General features: G+C 35.9%; 1 protein-coding gene across 5 annotated transcripts in view; it reads left to right on the top strand.

Moving 5' to 3' along the window:
* The first annotated feature begins 17 nt into the window (after positions 1 to 17).
* mast4 (microtubule associated serine/threonine kinase family member 4) overlaps positions 18 to 24,680 on the top strand; it is a 205,034-nt gene continuing 180,371 nt past the window's right edge. For all 5 annotated transcript variants that reach the window (XM_056458429.1, XM_056458430.1, XM_056458433.1 and 2 more), the window contains exon 1: positions 18 to 477. In XM_056458429.1, coding sequence (XP_056314404.1) covers positions 217 to 477 — 261 coding nt within the window. In that variant the 5' untranslated portion in view covers positions 18 to 216. The remainder of the gene's footprint in view (positions 478 to 24,680) is intronic.

The raw sequence follows: 24,680 nt of genomic DNA on the forward strand, positions 1-24,680 counted from the left end.
TAAAGACACTGCAGCGATGCGTTGAGCAGGACGCGCTACAGTGCTGCGCTACAAACTTCACTTTTAATACCTTTTTGTTATGACATTAACATTAAAGTCAGTTGAAATCACAGCAGTACAGTAGAGTGAGATCTTTCCGGCGCTCAGCTAGAGCTCAGATCAGCTGTCCTTCAGCATGTGGTTTGTTTTAGACAATTAACTTGATGTTTCAGGGCAATGGAGAGTGAGCAGTCAGAAACATTTGGAGGCGGCGGAGAAGATTCATCGGGCTCCGACACGCTGTCAGAAGGCGAGACGCGAGCAGACCCCTATGAGTCCGAATTACACTTTGAGGAACTTAAACGTCACTCCTCAGATTTTGTAGGTCTTGACGAAAAAGTGAAAGGAATTGATTCTGATGAATACAGCGCCGAGATAGAAGCGATAAATGGGGGTGGTCACGAAGAAGGAGAAAATGAAGGGGACGAGGACGAAATGGTAAAGTATTTTTTTAAATTATAATAACACTACAGAGACATTCAGTTCGTGTATGTTTGATCTTCACTGTAAACGCAGGTGTGTTTGTTTGAGTAATTGTTATTATAGGGTGTTATTCACACGCTGAATTATGGTTGGTGCTCTATTCACCTGCTTTTGCATAATTGTTTGACAATATACAAAGATAAATACACATGCATGACTGACAGTCATAGATAGTCATATCAGAGTTAATTCATCTGACCCTTTTATCTACAGACTTGTTTATTTAATTAGATACGCATTTACAACTTTGGAGTTACCCAAGAGTTTAAAAATGAGTAAACTGACACTTCATTGCTTGATTATTTGCAGTAGGCTATCCAATGCAAAGTTATGGTATGATTTATAGAATTAATTTTGTGGCTACATGAATCAATCCAATATCATGCACACCCTTAAAATCAACATTAAAACAAACTAGTTTACTATCTGGTTTTATTGTGAATGATGAACTGTATGTTATTTTGGTATCCAAATAAGAATGGTAATTATACAATATTGTAAATTGCAATATTATAAATTTGCAACTGGATAGACTTTCTTGGCTTGCTATTTATAAAGTTGGCTTTTATATTCGCACTTTCAGACTTCTCCTTAATAATATAATTTCATTCAAGTATTCTTTGCAAATTCTAAATAGGGAAATTGTATTAGCAGCCAATAGCTGTCGAAGTACAACATTGTTCACAGTCAGTTAAATAGTGCTAATGTTGTTTTGAAGTCATACTTGCATGCGTTTTCAGACTGAATATTCAAAGTACAATATAAGCACTGTCACAAGTTGTCACTGTTAAAAAATGAACAAATGTGCGAATATAAAACCAACTTTACCTCAATTAATTTTTCCACTTTTTACAACCAATTCGGAAACCTGTTTTCTTGTTGTTTATCTCATTTCATGCTGAAATATTCCCCAAAGTGGATTGTAAATCTAATATTGTTATTTGTCTCTGTAATATTGCACATCTCAGTGACACTTTAAGGGAGTTTCTAACATTAACTGTTTCCCTCAGCTGTCATTTGTAGGTCCATGTGTGATGCTTTTCTTTTGCTGTTTAATTTGGTTTCAGTTTCATTCAGTTCAACATGTAGTATTTGGTTTGCAAATAGCATAAAGGATCCTTTTGCTTGTTTCATATATTAGATTCTGAATTAAAAGAGATTCTGTGACCTTTGTTTGCCTAGTCTAACTTGAAAAGTAGGTTAGCTTTTGTCATCTACTTCTAGACTGGTTTATCCAGCGTTTCTAATATGCTAGCCTTTTTCACCGGGAGTGATGTCTCATTGGCTTGCCTGAGGATTACTTGGCTTTGTCACACCAATGAGATACCTGAGATGGTTGTCACTCACAAAGCCATGTCATCACCTGTTTACTTACCGTCAGGTCAGGTAGTATGGATGAGTCATCTGAGAAACACAGACTGATCTACCTTTTTGCCAGTGTTATTAGTCTTAAAGTGCTGAAGAATGACTTCTGAGAAACAGTGCAGATTACTTCCCCCACTACTGTTTACACGAAGAGATTCCAACTGCCGCATATTTATATATTATATGCGTTTATATGCGTTATATACGTTCTTTATGTGAGAAAACATTAGAGCCTGATCTGCATATACTAATGTGGTAGCCAGCAGCACTTTGTGCAATGAAGTAGATGGATTATTAACCATGATTTGTTGTTGCAGAGGAAAATATTTTTTTTTATTTTCGGTTTAGGATCCTGTAAAAATATTGTTTTTTACCTTCACTGATAAATTAAACAAAAAAAAACATTAAATGTGCAGTAGGTGATTGTCTTCAGAAACATGTTATGTTGTGCTGGTTGAAAGTTTCTTCACATTCTAATAGTAATGATTACATGTAAATGATCTAAATGTATTTATTTATTTTTTTTATTCTGGGTAAGACATAAGACTAAAAAATGTTCATCCAATTAAAATTTGTTGGGCTGACAATTCCCATAATTCTGATAAGTAGCCCAAACTGTCAGTCAACAAATGTAGATTTGTACATCTGTGCAGCCGTTCATGCAGATCTGCCATTTACGCGTGCACTAGAGAGAGAGAGAGAGAGACAGACAGAGACAGACAGAGACAGAGAGAGACAGAGAGAGACAGACAGAGACAGACAGAGACAGACAGAGACAGACAGAGACAGACAGGTAAAAACAAAATGCTCAATTCAAACTTTAAAATCCGGAATCAATTTTAGAGTTACTTTTGCATGCTGGAGGAAGGATGACATAATGGCTGAAGTATTTCTTTCAGACAGGTAATGTTATGTTTTAAAACTATTTTAGTCACGCGAAGCTTATGCAAAGACTATATAAAGAGACTTTGGCTTATGTAGATTTTGTTGTTTTACGAATGGGTTATATGTGCGGAACGGTTGTTTAGCCACATCAATCTTTCGCCGGAAGATTTCAGTGGTTGTTTTCAATTTCATAAGGGACCTTTTACAGAATTGATAATGTAGATTTTTATTTAGTTTAATAGTGATACATAAGTAAATAGTGCTTTTCCGCCAGCCTGCTTTAACGAGGTGAAGTTTGTTTTATATTCACATTGGTTCGTTTTTGAACGATGACAACCTGTGACACGGTCCCTGTATTGTTTACCATGCTACTTTGAATATTTGCTCTATGATATCACGTAAGTATAGCTTAGTAATAAGTGGAATACCTGCATGCTGCCGGCCAAGCACTAAGCATATAGTAGTCACTTTAGGACAAAGTGCATGAGAGATTGAGAGTGAGTGAGACCAGTGATGCTTGCATGCATGAAATATTACACATTATGACAAGTTTTGCTTGCTACACATTGTACACAACTGAAAATGTGCTAGATATAACACAGTTTTTTGTTGGGAATTGTAGTATTATAAAGTTTTCTAACTAATGACATGATCTAGTGGGTTGTCTATTGTCATCTTTAAAGTGCATGGTCATGTTTCAGGACGTGTGGCTTTGGATTTGAGGGATGGGACCGTGTTTCAAAGATATTATGCTAACTGGTTAGCATTTTGGCAGATCACCTTTACTGCACATTTAAGTCAGTTCTAACAACACCATTGAACTTCAACATTTCATTTAAAGTGCTTGGAGTAACAATTAAAGCATAGGTCTCAAACTCAATTACTGGAGGGCCGCAGCTCTGCACAGTTTTGCTCCAACCCTAATCAAACACAGCTGATGCAACTTGTCAAGGTGATCCAACTAAGGCTGCATGTACACTGCATGGTTCAAATGACCCAATTATCTCATATTATCATGTGGCACAGATCGGATATGGCCCATGTACGTGTAAGCAGGAACAAATCACATGGATTCCGATTTACTCAAATCAGATTCAGGCCTTGTTCTTATGTGGAAATTAATCAGATATAAATCGCATCTGTGTCCTTGTGTCTGTAGTGGAAGCAGGTAGATCGGATTTTTACCTGTCAATGTAAGTCGCGTGTCATTAAAACCATAGCAAATGATGTCAGACTGACGCTGTCATTTCGGAACAGACATCAGCAGAGTACCAAACCTTAAATCTCATAAACGAGAACTAAAACAGCTTTTATATTGTCATGTAGCACAAGTATTTAACCATGTTAATAAGAGAGTGAGAGCACAACATCCGCCACGTAAACAATACAAACTAATATAAAACTATTGCATACAAAACATGCATAAATCATGCTATGGACATGACAATAAAATCCCTACTGGTTTAAAAATCCTCAAATAGAAGAATATGGACAACTGAGAACTTTTCTGTCATAAACTATAGTAAAACAACTTGTCAAAATGAAAATAAAAAACCCTGCGAACCGATTAATAAAGGAATGGGGAAAAGAGCGCTCTTTTATTATTAGCTGTCAGTCAGCACCCACTCTTTTTTTTTCATGCTCATTGCGCCTTTTTCCTTGTGCCATGTAAATGCAGACAATCGGATACGAGTCACTTTTAAAAGATGATGTAAGCAGGTCATCAAAAAAATCAGATACAGTCACAAAATCGGAATCAACCATCAAGATCTGCAGTGTAAATGCAGCCTAATTAAGGTGTTCAAGACTACTGGACACAAGTACAACTTGAACACCTTAATTATTTGGACCAGCTGTGTTTGATTAGGGTTGGAGCAAAACTGTGCAGAGCTGCGGCCCTCTAGGAATTGAATTTGAGACTTGTGATTTAGAGTTTCATTATTAGAACCATTTAGCATTATGTGTACTGTACACTCTCATGGCACCATCACCACTTGCTAGGATGAAAACAATATTTCCATACAAAACAACAACAACAGATATCTATTTTGTCCTAAAATATATTCAAGCACAAACAGCAGATGCATGCCTACATCTACGTGTAGCATGTTTTCTTTTCTTTTTAACTTTGTTTCCTTTTTTTTGTTGTTGTTGTTACAAGTGTTGGGTAACTTCCTTTTAAAATAGTAATTCGTTATAGTTACTAGTTACTTCTCACAAATCGTAACTGAGTTAGTAACTGAATTACATAATTATAAAAGTATTTAATTACAAGGGAAAGTAACTATTGCGTTACTTTCAAAATTGAAAAAAAATCCAAATTTATCTAATCTAATCTAAAAACTGTCAAATTCAACATTCATTAATATTCCTTCAGCTTAGTCCCTACTTATCCAGCATATGTTTTACGTAGTGGATGCCCGTCCATGCCAGTACTAGGAAACATCCACACACACTCATTCACACACATACACTATGGCCATTTTAGTTTATTTAACTCACCTGTACCTGCACTGTTGGGGAAACCGGAGCACCTGGAGAAAACCCACGTGAACACGGGGAGAACATGCAAACTCCATACAGAATTACCAGCTGACCCAGCCTTCTTGCTGTGAGGCGATCATGCTTCCTACTGTGCCACCGTGTTCACCAAATTCAACATATCATTATAAATATTATCATTACTGTAGTTGCACAGTAAAACACAATAGATGGTTTACAACTTTAAGGGAAGTGTAGTACTTATATTTTATATTTATATTTTAGCTTTGAACTTGTTGGATTTGCCATTGTTCTGACTGTGTGTAAACAGGCGAATGCCCGCACTACTCTACCTCTGATTGGCAAACGATGGAAATGTACTCGATCTAAGCCAATCATCACATTCTCAGTTACACACAGTAAAATTTAAGCTGCAGTCACACTGCACTTTTCTCCCCATAGACGTCCATTCATACGCACACGAATGCGTCAGACCGGAAACACAAGCCTGTGTGTCAAGTTTCGCAGATCGCTGCATTGGAAAGTTCAAGCTTGGTGAACTCTGACCTGCAAATCGCATCACTTGACTGCCTGAGACCAATTGAGGATCAAATCATGACCTCTCTAAATGGGAAATTAAAACATGGACCAGTCGCTCGCTTTTTTTAATGTCTAATCATCTTGTTTAATCCTGCCCCTTTTTGCAGCGCCGTACAACAGAATTTCGTACGCTCAAACTCTAGTGTGACCGAAGCTTAACTCGGTTCAAAGCGTATTTGGTCCCTCTCTAAATTGAGTAAAAGTTACTCAGCAGCAGTGTTAAAGTTAATGAGACAATAAAGAGATGAATTAAGTGATGGCTGAGCACTGATGAAGAATACTTGCTATTAATAAGCAGAAACGGAAGAGAAACACAAAATTCAAACAGCAGCAGCAGATTCACTTATTGCTAACCTGTTTGACTAACCTCTTTGACTCCGATGTCCACAAAAATCCATATGCAATTTATTGACAATTAACGTTTTAGTTATTTTTAATTTTAATTATTTACGTTTTACAAAAAAAAAAAAAAGCAACAAAAGAAAGCTTTTTTTTTCCTGATGACACCACCGTGGAAACCAATAGTTAATTTACTTGGGCTTTTTGACTTGATTTCTAATGTTAGTGTTTCTTTGCTTGTTATGGCAAGCATAAAGAGGGTGAATATGATCAGATTAAATGATCCTGTACTGATTCTTAATGTTTATAAGTTTAACTTTGCATAATGTCAGCTTTGCAAATTGTTAAAATTAAGTTTTTTTTTTTTTTATTCAAGAGACACAATTCAGTATTTTTCAAGAGAATGGACCTCAACTGTGGTTTTATATATATTTTTAAAACACGTTAAGCATCTAAATCAATTTAGAGACACAGACATCAAGAATCAGCGTATGCATCTCAACAACGGTTAGAGATTTTTTTGCTGCAGTTTATGCTAAGAGAATCATACAACATTCGTCCATTGTTTCCAGCATGCACTGCAGAAAAACACCTCACTATTGTTGTGAAGCATACACTGATTATCTATGTCTGTGTGTTTTGAGTGTTTCAGATAGTCGGTGCATTTCATAACTTAATAAAAGTATTGCTGAGTTCCATTCTCTTGATACACAGTGTTACATTCGTGATACAACATCCTTCAAACTTAATAGATCAAAATCAATGTTACGGGTTTGACCAGTAACTTAATCACCACAGAATCAATGATCCTAGTCACATTTGGTCTCTTTATGCAGTGCTTGCCATATCACACTATTTGGCAAGCAAAAAGACAAACATTACAAATTAAATCAAATAGCCCAAGTAAAGCAACTACTGTTCTCCTCAATGGTCACATCTTAAAACACAAAAGGTGGTGTTGTTTTTTATTGTTGTTGTTGTAAAAATTTACTTAATCAGTTAATTCTCATTAATATCACCATATAGATTTTGTAGAGTCTGGCATAAATAAGGCCAAACAGGTTGGTAATAAGTAAAGCTGCTGTTTGTGGAGTTGCTCAATGATCCTCTGCTGAGATTTTGAGAGATTCAATGTGTTTCATTTCTGTTTATTTCATCTAAGGCTGCGACTGAAGGCAGATGAAGTTTTGTGTTTCTCTTCTGTTTCTGCTTATTAACAGCAGTCATCGCTTAATTTGCCCCTTCACTGTCTCATTAACTTTAACACTGCTGCTGAGTAAATTTTACTAAATTTAGAGAGGGACCAAATACATTCTGAACTGAGTAAATTTTACTCAAAGGATTTTGCTGTGCACCATGTTCACAGACACACCAGTCATCATAACAGGTTGGTTATGTATCCCGCTTTAGCAGGTTGGTTATGTACCCCCCCCCCTCCCCCCCACACATACACATACACACACATACCCCCAGAAAAAGTTAGATCCTATGTCTGAGAGAGACACTGCTTGCATGAAAACCGCTTCAGTGTTCTCAATTATAGTATTTATAGTGCTGTTATTCCCATCCCTGGTAGTTACCAATTCGACAACAAGTACCTGGGTACTCAGGGAAAAAATAATTTCTTAACTTAATACTGGCACCTTTACATTTCCAATAGCTTGAGAAATAATTTTTGTACTGTTCGGTGTCTAAAATATGCTGCACAAAATGACCTCCTTTTTAAACATCTCTTTGTAACAGTTCAAAATGTGAAGAGCATTAAATAGTTGGATAGTTAGAAGACAGCAAAAAGTTTTGTGCACTTACTGTACAGTAGTTTGACCCAAAGCTGACCGCTTTCACTCATCAACCCTATTTCAGGTTTTTTAAATAGCCTCTTTCTCTTTCCACCCTTCCCTCATGAATACTGCCCCAGAAAAGAAAAAGGATGTGAATGCAATGACATCAACACTGTCCTGAGCATGTCTTTGCTTAGTGGTGTAACTTCACAGACCATCTGAGGACAGAAAGTATTTCTGGGAACTTTGGTTCTGGCTTAGCAGTCAGGTTTTTGATCCACCAAATTCGTCTGATTGTTTTTTTCTGGTCTTTATGTGCAAGGTAGTCTTCAGCATGTTTAGTCTCCAAAGGCGCTTTTTTTGCTTGGTTTGTTTGTGCATGCTAGCCAGCCTGACACAGCAACATTGACTTAAGCTATTCAATTCACATTGCTGCCAGTGATGGAGAATAAGCTTTTAAATGACCTTTAAGTAATGAGTTTACGATGAAAAGTAGCAGGTTGTTTTGGGCCAGTATGCCACCCTGGCTTCTTGCTCAATTTAGTTAAGTGGAGTATGGGCCAGAAGTGAATTCTGTTCATTTGTGATTAAAAATGCAACTGAAAACTAGTGTTGGGGAAAGTTACTTTAGAAAGTAATGCATTACATTATTGAGTTACTCCCTAAAAAAGTAACTAGTTGTGTTACTCGGTTATTTTTATGGTAAGTGTTGCATTACGTTACATTTGAGTCTTGATCTCTTCCAGAGCTTGCAGGGTTTGTTTTTTCTTCTTTTTTTTATTAATATTATCATTATTATTTTTTTAATACAGTTGCTGTGCAATTAACAACACACTGTACGACCTTTATTTATCTTAAAAAAAAATTATGGAAGATAATCTTATCTTTGGACAACTTCCTGACTCTAGAGCTATGCATGCCGCATATAGGGGAATTACAAACCTACGTCACACATGACGTCACATGGGTTCAACCACGCATATTGGTTGCAAAAAAAGACTGTCATGTTTTTGCCGTAGGATACCAAAATCAAAAGCCCAAAAATAGAAAGCTTAAATTTTACTGTAAACCACACTGCTTTTAATGCCAACCGCAGACGTCTTTGGCTAGCAGCCATCATAAGAGCTAAATGGAGTGAGGACGTAATTAAAAATGTTCGACTCTGCAGTTCTCATTTTATATCAGGTAAGTTCAAGCTATGCTGAATCATACTCATCACTTGTTTTTGATTGCAGCAATGTATGTTTTTAGCAAAAACAGTTAAATATGGTTAATTAAACTGAATGTTTAGAATGAAATGTAAAAATGTAAGTTCACATACCCTGCCGTACAGGTGCAGTTTGCTGTCAGAATGCTGTTGTTTTGCTTGTTGATGATTACCCAGGCCTTGTACAGTTCTATCTTCTTTCCTTGTCTTTGGCTAGGCAGAACCTCGTTTTTTAGCACTACAAAGTTTTAAATCTGGCAATCATGGAACATTATTTCTTGCACATGACCACAGAACAAAATTGTTGGAATCCAAAGACTTGTAAGTCTTTAAATTCTCTCTTGAGCTTCAATAAGGTCGTTGTATATTTCGGGCTGGATGCTTGGCAGCAAATGGACCTGTCAGGCGAACGCTGCTCACTTTAACGTTAATTTTGCAGAATAACTGTCACTAGGTGACAAGCTGTTATAATACGCTGAAAGCATTATGGAAGTAATATATATAATATGTAATCAATATAATTTATCTCTAATACAACAACAGAATCTGTACTGCATCGGATGTCATTCTCTCGCTGTAAATGCTAGCGCTCCCGGTTTTTTTCTGCAACCTCAATGTGCGCACATCCTGAATGTTTACAAACAAGTAATTTGCCTTTACAGATTAATGACAGTTTAAAGTAAAGCATTTGCTACTTTTGTACTTTTGGTCTTATTAAAAGTAAAATGTGTTCAAAATAATGACAATATTCGTAAGAAATGTAAGGCTCTGCCATCTTTCTTTCTCACTGTTCCTGCATTCTCTCATTGCGTGCCGAATTCAAATAACTAAACTAAAAAGTAATTTGCGTTACATTTTTAAAAAAAGTAACTCCACTATTACTACTTAATTTTTGAAAGTAGTGCATTACTTTACTCGTTACTTAGGAAAGTAATACTATTACGTAACTCGTGCTACTTGTAATGCGTTTCCCTCAACACTGCTGAAAACTTTTTGTATGTTTGTTTTACTTTTGAAATGCATCCCATCTCAAGAGTACTGAGTATATTTTACAAAGTAATACGATTCCTTCTGCTTTTAGATTATTATTTGTTAGATTTTTCAAACCCTATTCCATTTTGTTTCAGAGAATATGTTTAGTTGTAAATACACTGTGAGTCAACCAACTCTCTTTTTGAAATAATAGCAACAAACAATAAGTAATTGTAAAAAATCATGATTTGACAACAGGCAGTAAATAATACTCAAAAAGGTGTGGACCCATATTCCAGTAGTCTCATGTATATAGACCTTAGACTGACAGCTGAAGGTCTGGGAACCTTGGCCACTTTAAATGGTCAAGGACAACCTTTTGACTGACAGGTTAAGTAATCAGTCTTTTGTTTTTGTACTGTATCGTGTTTAGGGGTCTGTAAATGTCAGCGCAATTGTGGCCACCATGCCACCAGAAAGTCAGTAGAAATGTATTAAACGTTAATATAAGATTAGGTGGGTTTTTTTTATCCTTTTTAAAATAATATCTAAGAGACTGAGATGGCAAAAAGCACAACCTATTTGTTTTCTTTACTTTTATAAAAGCAATTGGCTTTGTTGTAATTTTGAATATTCACAAATGAAGACCATATTTTTGTATGACTAAACAGGCAGAAAATCAAGTAAACCTGCCTCTAATCCACAGCAACAGATAGGGTTCAAGCAGTAAATCATTCATTGACTAAAGTTTTAAAAGACATTTCCACTTAAATGCCCAGAAATTAAACCAAGAATATTGTACAATGATGTGAACTTTGCCAACAGCTATGACAGTAAGACGCACCTGGTAAACATCTGTTTCGAGCACATCTCACCACTTTTTAATTTCAACAAGCAGTTCTGGGGAGCTCAAAAAACGACTAAATTGTCCAACTGCTATGTCAGCGTCTGCATCTTAATTTTTGCTTGCATACAGTATGCAGTTGATTTGAAGCAGATAAACCAGCAAAACTAGCAAAATTGGATCTTTACTGTAGATGGAACTTTTTTTTTTTTGACTTTTCAGCACCAATTCTGACAAACGGTCAGCCATTCTTGGAAAATAATTTATTCGCCCTATCCAGTTGGCTAGAAAGTTTCATGAAACTCTTCAATATCTTTAAGAGTTCATGTTGTGTTCCTCGAATACAGTATAGTTTTAAGCAGAGTTCAGCAAAGATGCATCAAAGTTTTTTTGAAATAAAATACCAAATTATTTTATTTAAAGTGCTTTAAAATAAATTGCAAATACAGCAGCCACACAAAGTATTGAAATAACCTACTGGATTTTTGTTTTTTAAAATCACACTGACCCAACTGAATAAGTAAACCATGTTTGATAGCAGGTGTCATGGTGGCACAGTGGGTACCCCGATCGCCTCATAGCAAGAAGGTCGCTGGTTCGAGCCCTGCTGTATGCTGGATAAGTTGGCGGTTTATTCCGCTGTGGCGACCTTAGATTAATAAAGGGTCTAAGCCGAAAAGAAAATGAATGATTATTCGATCTGATCGACTTGGATAAACATTTCTATTTACTTAGAGAGGACAAAATTACATCTAAACTGGCTGCAAAATGTTTGTACACCATTTGCCTTATTTAAATAACCAACACTTTTTATTCTTGTATGTAGATTTTTATTCCATAAATGTTTTTATTTCTTTTTGCCATTTATTTCTCATTTGCTGTATTATTTATTTTTTTTACTTGATGATGTTGACATATTACATATTTTATACATGCTTATACTTGCTTTGGCAATACTGTACAAAATGTCAGCAGCAGATTTTCCCTGTCAGTGGGTGCACATCCTGAATTGAATAAAAGTTAAACAAATAATGGATTTATTTTTTATTTCAACAGTCTTAAAAAAAAATCAACCAATTGAAAAGAAACAGTGTATAATTAATAAAAACTGTAACTTTTTTTTGTGAATTTTTTTTTTCTTCTTTTTGTGAACCATGTGCCGTGGGTAAAAGGTGTGTTTTAATCCGGCTACCACCACAAGTATATTTCAAACCTGTGGAAAGCATTGTATGATATAAAATAATAATAATAATAATAAAAAAAGTTTTAGAGAGAAAAAATAAATAAAAAACAGATTTTTATCATCATTATTTTTATTTATGTATTTTCTTATGTATTATTTATTGCAATTGATGACATTTTATTGTTTAAATGTTTTTATAATTATGGAAAAGTGACATTTATAAAATGTGGTAAACTTGATCAGTTTTTTTTTTTTTTTTTTGCCATGACATAGACAGAGAAGCTAATATGGCAATACATTATATTTTAATAAATTATTATAATTATTATATTTTAATAATTAATTAATACATTATTTTATTTGTGTTTCTTTAATTATTAACATACTGTAATCTCTCAGTCCTAAAACTTTGTACCTTTAATTTTCTTATTGTATTTTGACCAGTGAATCAGTCATGCCTTCACGAGGGTGATTTATTTGCAGACTGATGACTGATTTAGCTTTTATTTAATCAGTCTGAATTATCTGTTAACAATCTCTAAATAGGAATCAACAAGTGAAACTTCATTTCCAGGGTTATAAATAACCATCCATTTATTTTAATAGAGTTTCTCGGACCTGTAAAGAGGATATGGAGTGTTTGTGAATGGCTTACGTGCTAAGAGGATTTGCTCTTAATCTGTTTAAGGTTTCTCATGTGTCCATAGCAGGTGATCTCATCCACCAGCATGCCTGTCTGTTTGCTGTTAATTTTATTGGTTTCACTTGGTTCATTGTTGATGAGAGAGAGATGTAGGATTGGCTTTTGGGGGAACACTTTGAAGGAGTACAAATGGCTTTGAAAAGGAATTTTACAGCACCAGCTTGGATGTCTTCTGATGGGTATAGGGTAAGAAATCATCAAACATGAACTTAAAACAAAGAATGGGTCACTTTTCAGTTCTTTTATAGTATTTTGTGTTATATGGTGGCCATTAATTTTATTATAATTGATTGGTTACATATTGTTGCACTTTATGGCCACTATAGGCAAGTCTACTAGGAGTCAATGTAATATTAACCCCTGCCATTATTAAAATAATCATAATTTTATAAGGTTTATATATGTTTCTCATGATGAAAACAAAATCTTAATATAGAACCGATGAAGTGGTGTGAAGCTGTTGATAATATAATAGCAGTAAAGCTGGCAGAGTTGTTTGGTTGGTGCTATTATAAGAATTCAGTTTACTCTTACAGCAGCAGCATACTATAGTTTTTCGTGATGGCTTGTTAACGCCTGTGTGGAAACTTGGCTGAGGTAACACCAAACCATTTTTGTAATGCATCTAATGTAAACTATGGTGTCTGTTCTTTTTAAATCTCTATCTGTATTCAATCATGTGAATTGATGGCGCTATTTGACACTTGTTCTGTTAGTAATGGCAGATTATCAAAGATAGACACTAAGCCTGAGGATCCAGGGAAAGTGTAAGGCTTGGCAGTTGCATCTATTTTTTTTTTTCTTTCTTAACTTTTTTTTGTAAGGTGTGTCCTGGTTGCTCAACGGTTTTTCATGCGGTGTTTACAATGAAAGTGGGTATTGGAGGAGGAAAACACTAAATTGCTTTCAATGTGATGGTGTTTTGCATTGTGGACTATGTGGTCTATATAAATGCTGAAACTGCTGTTTTTTTTTTTTTGTATTTTGAACACTGAAAAACATGGTTCATTAGATTTACATTTTTTTTCAAGAAAATAGGTTGCAAACAATTTATATGAGCTGAATTGAAACAAATAAGTTTGAACATTACTAAATTTAGTTTCTTCATTGCATTTAGTTTGTTTGTTTCAACACTTGATTGAATCGGGTAAATCTTCAAAGGGAACAGTGTACTTTATAACCTCATTCACATTACCCAGGCCAGGTTTCACTTTGTCAACAGTAAAATGAAAACATTATTTAAGGATTTTTCCTTTATATTTTCCTTTTGATATTAACTTAACAGACACCAAAAATGTTGAGGCGTCGTGTAGCTGCATATTTATATGACCGTCATCCTCACTGTATGCATATTTATAACAAAACGGAGCCTATAACATAACTGCCTCCTTTCATTCTCATTGAAAAATATGAAACATACCCTCTCTTTTGCTGAATAACAGTTTTAATAATCAATAATGGCCAATATAAAAGCATAACGTACAATAAGTTTGGACAATATAGGAAATGGAGGTGAACCTACACTGGTCTCACAGTTCAGTTCAGTGACTATTATCATGCCATCGATTCGGTTCAATTCGATATCACAGTGCATTGACGATGCTTTCCATACACAGTTTTATATTTTCCTCACAGCACAACAATTCTTGTATTAAAATGTATAAATATATTTATAATTATCTACTATTTATAATACAATTTTGTCCTTTAATACAAACAGTCAGATATATAAACTGTACATATAAAATGTACCTTTAAACAACACGAGCATTTATAGCAAAAAAACAAATATAAATATGCTGCTTGCTCTCTGAGCCTAGTCTTGGTCGTGCGCTCAACAGAAAGGGCTGTGATTGGCACTGGCGCTCTTCACAGATGAATGACACTGATAAACTGCAGCATCGATCACAGCTGATCCATGATGCACCGTGGGGGAAAACTCTGTAGACACGCGCTTGTGTCTGGATCCAGAACTATCGCTGTAACAGCTGAAAGGAGAGGAAAAGTCACGCAGCCAGTCAAATGGGCCACAGTGAGAGAGAGAGAAATGGAGTTTACTTTCATTCTCTCAATCGCAGTGAAATAGGAGCTTCTGCTGTAAGTGTCAGTGAAAGACTGTCAAGCAAACACACACGCTGTGAAAATGTGCACAGTTTCTGCATTTTTAAGTAGTTGTAGTGTAAAACTCGCACTCGCCACCCTCGCCATAGTTAGCATAGTAAGACGAAACAATTAATTTTGACACCCCTAATAGGAAATAAGGGCAATCAATCAGTCAAATGTGCAAAATCAGTATACGCGGTTACATTAATTAATATATTAACCTAACTTATCTTTGCGCTCAGCCAAAACACATTACCTGAGGACAAGTAATAGACTCAAAAGACCAAAGTCAGGGGAATATGTCGTTAGATATAGATAACAACATGAATTAAATATCACGTTTAACAAATCTAGTGAGATTAGATCCCGCGGTAGATCCTTGATGAACAGTCCGATGCGCACATCTCTCATATGGGTAGATGTGCTCAAAGCACAATGCAGTGCATGTCAGAGAGTGTGGTCACATGATGTGTGTTTCCAGTGGTGTAATGTGGACAGAGAGTTGTTCAGAAACACTGGGTGAAACGCCAGTGTGGATGCAGATCGTTTTCATTCTAAAACGCCGTTTTAAAACTAAAATGTATTAGTGTAAATGGGGCCTGAGAGCAAAGTAGCCGTCCGCCATTAAAGTTTTAGCACTGTACCTACTGAAGATCATTTCAAAAATAGGGCTGGGAGCACAATCTTATTTGAATTCAAAGGACAGCCATCAAAACATCACAAGTTGGATCACAGCCGTAAAGGGGCAGTTTCAAAGTAGGGCTATCACAATCGCAAAAAAATAGTGATTTAAGCATGTGCAATTTTTAGATCTTAGATTATTTAGATCTTTATTCAGAATACGTTATTGTGCGCGATTTTAATATGTTAACCAATCAGAGCTGATGCAGCGCTCCGGGCAATTACAGCTAAACTGAGCGGGAGAAAGATGTTAACCAGCTCACTCTGCGCACGACGAAGTGAGAGAACAAATGAGAACCGAATAGGCGAGAGGGAGGAAAGAACATACAATGTGGATGCAGGTCAAAATAAAAATGATTTGGTGCCAAAGAGAAATTCAACGTCAGTTGTTTGGGAGTATTTTGGATTCAGGAGAGAGTATGTGTCACAGAGCAAGGTAATTTGCAAGACTTGTAAAATGATTATTTCAACGAAACGAAGCAATACTACAAATCTGTTTCAACAGTGTCATAAAAAACTGCATGATCAATGTATGTTGACAAAAGTCCATCAAAACAAACAAAAGCACACATCAAAGCCATGCCTATAGTATCCATTGTTCAAGTTTTGCAAGCGCCATGTCTTAAGAGAAAAGATCAAAATGGCACAAAGAAATTATAGACGCAATCATCTATCATGTATGCAAAGATATGATGCCTGCGCACATCGTCAGTAAAAACGGCTTCCGAAGACTAATACAAACACTTGACAAAAGATACCAGCTGCCATCTCGCATCATTTCACACGATTTGCTATTCCCAAAATGTATGAGAAATGTAATGAGGGCATTGAACATGAGCTCAAGCAGGTGAAATACTTTACCACGACCACAGATATGTGGTCCAGCAGAACGATGGAACAGTACATGAGTTTAAAGTCGTTTGATGTTTGTAAACAGCATTCTTCCCAGAAAATCACACTGGAGAAAAATATGTCTGAAGGTTTAAAAGAAGCTTTAGCATCATGGGGACTTTGTGAACGTCAACAAATGTATATCACCACATTTATTTTATGTTGTCTGTTTTGTTTATTAAACTTAATACTATGTTATTTCATTGTGAAATGTTTTGTTATGCACTTCTTGTGCATTGAATACATTCAGAATGTATGTATGTAGCTTGTTTGAAAAAGCAAAAACAGTTGCCAAAATCGCAAATAAAATCGCAATCATAATATTCGTTCAAAAAAATCGCAATATGATTATTTTGTTCATATTGCACAGCCCTACTTCAAAGTGTTATAAAAAATATATATATTGATGTAGGGTATGTGTGTTGAAACCTCACATACGGACTAATCTTATCTTGCATACTATTTTAAACCTATATACTGTGCTGCTTTAATGAGCGCAAACACGCAAAGTGACAACTTGATCCTATTATATATCCCCATTATAACCACAAAGCTGTCTACACTGCAAGTGAGATCTAGTTTTGCCACATTGTGCAACAGCGTTGTTGATTTATAATGGGAATGATCCAGTTTTTTTTCTTCCTGCTGCCTGTTTTAACTCTGTACAGTAAACTCACACACCGTGTCCCAGTTTATATTTTGTGCTTCATAAATAGTACAGTATTTGAGAAGAGTTATTGCATTTTGATGATCTTCTTTTTTATTTATATGAAAGATTTGTTTGTACGCATAGCATTTGAATACATTTTTTTATGAATTTATAAAATCTAAATTGTAAATATCTAAATAAATATCTTAATTCTAACATCTAAATAACATTATCTTAATTCCCATTTTCAAATACAAAACTAAATGTTATGCCACAAATGCTGTAGATTGAATGTAATTTCTACTGAACCGGAATAATTACGTTGTAATAGTGAGGTTTGCATGGCATGTTTTGTTTGGGAGTTCCTTCATGAATGAACATGTCCAAATGCAGATGAGCAGCAATTTCCTTTTCCTTTCCATTTAAGAAGCGTGCAAGTGTGTGTGTACTTTTTCATGCTCCTATAAAAAATACACACATCTGTTTATGTCCAGGGGGAAGTTTTGTCAACACCGGAAACAAGGCTTTGCTACTGAGATTTTGCAGGACTGTTGACACCAGCAAACTCTTTTTAGGCCAGTGGGAACTTCTGTGACACTGGGGCGTTCTGGTGAGGCTGACCCCAGCAGCACAGCACAGCACAGCGCAGTAATGTGAGCTGGTTAACCTCCAGAGGCACATGATTCAGTTTTAAATGGAGCAGAGGAAATGTTAGGGTCAGGCAGATGTACAGTGATCACATTAGCTTTTACACTGCAGACTGAACGGGAAAATTATATATTTGTTTGTGATTAAGGAGAGACTTTTTTATTTTCTAATTTATTAAAGGCAAATAATGACATTTCTTATTTGAAGGGTCACTAAATAATACAATTCAAAAGCCATCACATTTAATGTTTTGGAATTTTTGTTCCATTTTTGTTCCATAGCAATAGATTATTACAAGTTAGAAATGAAAATGTACGTCTTTCTTGTTATTTTAAATCCTTATAAAAGACTAACATCTATCTAGATTCATCTTTGTCGCTTGATGCTAACACAGCATGGTGTACTCTGAAATACCTGTGCATCCGGAAAGTATTCATAGCGCTTTTTCCACATATTTTTTTTATGTTACAAAATAAATTAAATTTATTTATTTCCTCAAAATTCTACACACAATACCACATAATGACAATGTGAAAAAAGATTTTTTGAAACTGTTGCAAAATTATAAAAAATTAAAAACCCAAAAATCACATGGACATAAGTATTCACAGTCTTTGCCGTAAAACTCTTAATTGAGCTTAGGTATATTCTGTTTCCACTGATCATTCTTGAGATGCAGCTTAATTGGAGTTCACCTGTGGTTAATTCAGTTGATTGGACATGATTTGAAAAGGCAGACACCTGTCTATATAAGGTCCCAGGGTTGACAGTGCATGCCAAAGCACAAACCAAGCATGAAGACAAAGGAACTGTCTGTAGACCTCTGAGACAGGGCTGTCTTGAGGCACAAGGCTGGGGAAGGTTACAGAAAATGTTCTGCTGCTCTGAAAGTTCCAATGAGCACAGTGGACTCCGTCATCTATAAGTGGAAGATGTTTGGAAGCATCAGGACTCTTCCTAGAGCTGGACGGCAATCTAATCTGAGTGATTAGGGGAGTAGGGCCATAGTCAGGGAGGTGATCAATAACCCGATATTCACTCTGTCTGAGCTCTAGCGTTCTTCTGTGGAGAGAGGAGAACTTTACAGAAGGACAACCATCTGTGCAGCAATCCACCAATTAGGCCTGTATGGTAGTGTGGCCAGACGGAAGCCACTCCCCGCCTGGAATTTGCCAAAAGACATCTGAAGGACTCTCAGACCATAAGAAACAAAATTCTCTGCTCTGATGAGACTAAAAATGAACTCTTTGGAGTGAATGCCAGGCCTTACGTTTGGAGAAAACCAGGCACCCCTCATCACCAGGCTAATACCATTTCTACAGTGAAGCATGGTGGTGGCAGCATCATGCTGTGGGGATGTTTTTCAGCAGCAGCAACTGGAAGACTAGTCAGGATAGAGGGAAAGATGAATGCAGCAATGTACAGAGACATCCTGAATGAAAACCTGCTTCAGAGTGCTCTTTAATCTCAGACTGGGGCGACGGTTCATTTTCCAGCCGAACAATGACCCAAAGCACACCGCCAAAATATCAATGGAGTGGCTTCACAGCAGCTCTGTGAATGTCCTTGAGTGGCCCTGCTAGAGCCCAGACCTAAATCCTATTGAACATTTCTGGAGAGATCTGAAAATGGCTGTACACTGTCGCTTCCCATCCAACCTGATAGAGCTTGAGAGGTACTGCAAAGAGGAATGGAAAAAAAATTCCCAAAGACAGGTGTGCCAAGCTTGTGGCATCGTATTCAAAAAAAACATGAGGTTGTAATTGCTGCCAAAGGTGCATCAACAAAGTATTGAGCAAAGGCTGTAAATACTTATGTACATGTGATTTTTCAGTTTTTTTATTTTTAAGAAATTTGCAACAATTTCAAAAATCTTTTTTCACATTGTCATTATGGGGTATTGTGTGCCGAATTTTGGGAAAATAAAGTAATTTAATCCATTTTGGAATAAGGCTGTAACATAAAAAATGTGGACAAAGTGAAGTGCTATGACTACTCTCTGGATGCACTGTACATGTGTGGTAAATAATCATACTTCAGTTTAAACACTTTAACAAATTAAAATTCTACTTGACAAATGGGACTGACATGGATGTATTTGAGAGGTTTTTTTTTGTAAACACAGGTAAGGATTAATATTAATCTCTTTGTAAGCGGATCATCATACTATTATCACCCCATTCGAATGATGAGCAAAACTCCAGAAAAATGACTGTAAAACCTGAATGATAAGACAAAGTGTAGAAATGTGCATTAAACACTTATTTAACATTTGTCTGCTGCCTCATTACAATTGTACACGGCAAACTTTCCAATATAAATGTTAAACCGCCTTTCCACTGCACACGGCATTCGGACATGACTGTCGGAATACACACTCTTGTGGCAGTTGCACAGAATTTTCTGTTTTGTCATGCACCATGGGAGAAGCTGGATTCTTGCTGTGTCTGAATTAAAGGAGTGCAAAAGCAAGAGCCAATTTGTCTCCGTCCATTCACCATGGTTGAATGAATGAATGAATACTAGAAACTCATAGACTGCTAGGAATTTTGGAGGGAATTTGGAGACAACATTAAAAGAAAATGATATTTTTTATTACTCATTTATTAAATAGAAATGTTTTTTTTATATAAACTTTTTTTTCTGGTTAAAAAAATAATGAGAAAAACTACTATTTTTCATTTCGCGCGCATGGATCTTATTGGACAATACTGGTCGCATATGGTCTAGTCACAGGAGTTCAAATATTTTAACGGATCCGCAGCTCAAATCGTATCCGAATTTTCCCGCATACGAAGATGAACTACATGCAGCTCCCAGACTGTTTGTTACTCTCTATTGGAAATGAATGACTTGTCATGTGCAAGTGGAAAGGCAGCTTAAAACTAACAAAACATAGAGGTGAACAGACCTTATACACTCAATAAACTGATTCTTCATGAGAGCTCTGTAATGGAAGTCCTGTTTTTATAACACTAGTCGCACATACATGGACAATATAATAAGCTGTTAACCTTTGAAAGTCATGGAAACATTTTTATGTTTGTTTTTATCTGAAGAGGAAGTGTTGTGCCTTTCACTGGATTTACATGAGAATGAGGAAACAATGCAGTAGGAGGCTCACAATATGTCATGCTTATTTACTGAACTCTTATTATTCAGCTATGCTTACAGTAGGTATATCCAGTTTTGATTTTATTTTATGGCACCTTTAAAACAGTTTAACACTTCTATGCAATACAGTAGAATTTAATAAGTTTGATATAACTCTAGTCACACACACACATACACACATACATACATACATACATACATACATACATACATACATACATACATACATACATACATACATACATACATATATATATGTATATGTGTGTGTGCGTGTGCGTGTGCGTGTGCGTGTGTGTGTGTGTGTTTGTGTGTGTGTGTGTGTGTGTGTGTATGTATGTGTATATGTGTGTATATACATCTGCTTTTGTACACTCACCGGCCACTTTATAAGGTACACCTTTCCAACTGCTCGTAAACACAAATTTCTGAACAGCCAATCACATGGCAGCAACTCAATACATTTAGGCATGTAGTCATGGTCAAGATGATCTGCTGCAGTTCAAACTGAGCATCAGAATGCGGAAGAAAGGTGACTTAAGTGACTTTATGGTTGTTGGTGCCAAACAGTATTTCAATCTGAGTATTTCAGAAACTGTTGATTTACTGGGATTTTCACGCACAACCATCTCTAGGGTTTACAGAGAATGGTCTGAAAAAGAGAAAATATCCAGTGAGTGGCAGTTCTGTGGGCACAAATGCCTTGTTGATGTCAGAGGAGAATGGCCAGACTGATGCTCTGCAGAAGAGCATCTCTAAATGCACAACATGTCAAACCTTGAGGCGGATGGGCTACAGCAGATTTTTGCTGCGACATTCGGATGGTAAAGGTTAGAATTTGGCATCAGCAACATGTAAGCATGAATCCCTCCTGCCTCGTATCAACAGTTCAGGCTGGTGGTGTAATGGTGTGGGGGATATTTTCTTGGCACACTTTGGGCCCATTAGTATTAATTGAGCATCATGTCAACGCCACAGCCTACCTGAGTATTGTTGCTGACCATGTCCATTACTTTATGACCACAGTGTACCCATCTTCTGATGGCTACTTCCAGCAGGATAACACATCATGTCATGAAGCGCGAATCATCTCAGACTGGTTTCTTGAACCACATGACAGTTCACTGTACTCAAATGTTCTCCACAGTCACCAGACTTAAAATCCAATAGAGCACCTTTGGGATGTGGTGGAACGAGAGATTTGCATCATACTGTAGATGTGCAGCCGACAAATCTGCTGCAACTGCCTGACGCGATCATGTCAATATGGACCATAATCTCTGAGGAATTTTTCCAGTACCTTGTTGAATCTATGCCACAAAGGATGAGGGCAGTTCTGAAGGCAACAGAGGGTCCAACCCAGTACCAGTAAAATGTACCTAATAAAGTGGCCGGTGAGTGCATGTGTTTTTTTTTTTTTTTTTTTTTTTTTTTTTTTTTTTTTTTTTTAAATACAGTATTTTATTATTATTCCCTCACTGGTAGTTCAGCCCTTAGGTTGCCTGTTATGATGTGTGAAGCTCTAGGCTTGGGACTCTCAACATCACTTATTTTTCTATAACAAACTAAACAAAATGTGAATGCTCTGCCAAACGTTTGTTTTAGATTAAATTTTACTACATTGATGCATTTATGTTTAAGATTCATTTCTATAAATATTTCACTTCTGCTATGTAAGACGAGTACTGCGTTAAAAAAAAAAAAAAAAAAAAAAAAAAAAAAAACTTGTTTAAAGTGTTTTCAAAGCAGGTGTCAATGCTGTATTCGTTATAGCAGCACTTTTAAGTACACAATACACTTCAGTTATTGCATTTTGTGCATAATAAAATTTATTGCAATTAATCACAGAAATATTGTGCGATTTAGCATGATTCAAAATTTGAATCTCTATCCAGCTCTAGTCTTATTAGCTTAATGCTGTGTGAAGAGCTTGTTCAATTCCTTTGCTGATTCTCCGGATATTGGACTGTTGTTTCTGACATAAATCTTCCAGACTGGTTGGGGACCATTGAGAGCTGTAGCTTTTGCTTTCCAAGGTCTCATGGCTAAAATATTAGAAATGTTTCCTCTTGCAGCTATTGATTTGCATTTCCATGGATTCCTGTTTACATGGACTGCAAATGAGACTTTGTCCAGATAGGGCGAGTTGCAGTGTAAGTTAAGGGGTCAACGTATAACCGGTTACCACGGCCTTAAGTTTTGTCTGATTTCTTATTAGATTACTTCATTTCTTTTATTATCAGTTTTGAGAACTGTTTCAGTTTTTAGATTTATTTTATTTTATTTCAATAATTTTTTATTTATTATTAATTAACAATTTTTACTATTTTTTTTATTTACAGTTTATTTATTTCTTTTTTTATTTATTTCTTTATTTCTTTTTAGTTTTTTTATAATATTAATTTATTCTATTTTTATTTATTTATTATTATAATATATATATATTTTTTTACCAGGATAACATACTTCACAATCTCTTCTTCCAGGGAGACCTGGTCAAGATAGCAGCACAATGAGCTTAACATAAAAATACTAAGCAAACAAATAAACAAAAAAAGGGCTCATTAGCAACAATTAAAGTTGGATCAGGAGAAAAACCTACAAATATATGTATTAATTTTAAATTGCAAAGTTTGAGTGTAGTTTCGTCTTTTGTCATTTTAATTGTAATATTATTTTTTATTATTCTAACTAAAATAATTATTAGGTGATCTCAGCGTGTCAACCACACCAAAGAGGAACTACACTTGTATTGTTTTTTTTTTTTTTTGGCCACTAATTTTATTCAATAAAAAAATATTTTGTGTGAATGTTCATAATTTTAAACAAGTTTCAAAGTGATCATTCTCTAAGGGACTAATAATAATAATAATAATAATAATACCAGTTTAGTTTACTTTTTTTGCAAAACCAAAAACCATATCATAACCATAACCAAATAAGACCTCAACAGTTCCGTGTGTTTCATGTTTCAGTGCTGCTGTGGCTGGTGGTTTCATGTTTTACACATCTGTTCGAATATTACCTTTGGCTATTTTGGGTGCATGAGCCACAGTGGGTTTCAAAGTTTCTCCTTTCATCTGAGGTTGACCTTTTGCATGTGATACAGGTCTAAATGTTGTTTAATTTTTGACCATGACACATGACACGTCACTGGTCAGATGCTCCGATGACTTGTACTGTAGTAGCAATGGAAAATGAGTGCTGACATTAGCTGCACTGGTTGAGTGGAATTGGGGTCCAGAAGATCAGTTTTCACAACCATTTAATGCGAATGTGAAGTAATCTGATACTCAAAGATGACCAGAAGGTCCTGTGACATCAGCATGTAAACAAACACTGCTGTTTATAGGTTGGTAGCAAGAGTAAATGACCTAGATCTGTTTTGTGTGTTTGGACAGAGACTGAACCCTTGGATGGCTAAAACAACATAAAACGACTGGGGCTAAAGTTGACTTATTTGACAAATTTGATTATACTTTTATGTTTGGTCCACAAGAATATCACAACTACATGTGAACTACCAGTCTATTGTAAATGGTTAGACTAAAGCAGGTCGCACACCAGAAGCGCTGCGACACGGGACCCACATGACAGTTAAAAGTATCACACACCAGACGCGCATATTCGCATGATATTTAACATTAAGCTAATCAGATGTCGCTCTATGGCGCGGCAGAGAAATGAACGGTATTCTGAGTCGTGGCTGGGT

The sequence above is a fragment of the Danio aesculapii genome, chromosome 5 (assembly GCF_903798145.1).
Source record: "Danio aesculapii chromosome 5, fDanAes4.1, whole genome shotgun sequence".
NCBI classification, from domain to species: domain Eukaryota; kingdom Metazoa; phylum Chordata; class Actinopteri; order Cypriniformes; family Danionidae; genus Danio; species Danio aesculapii.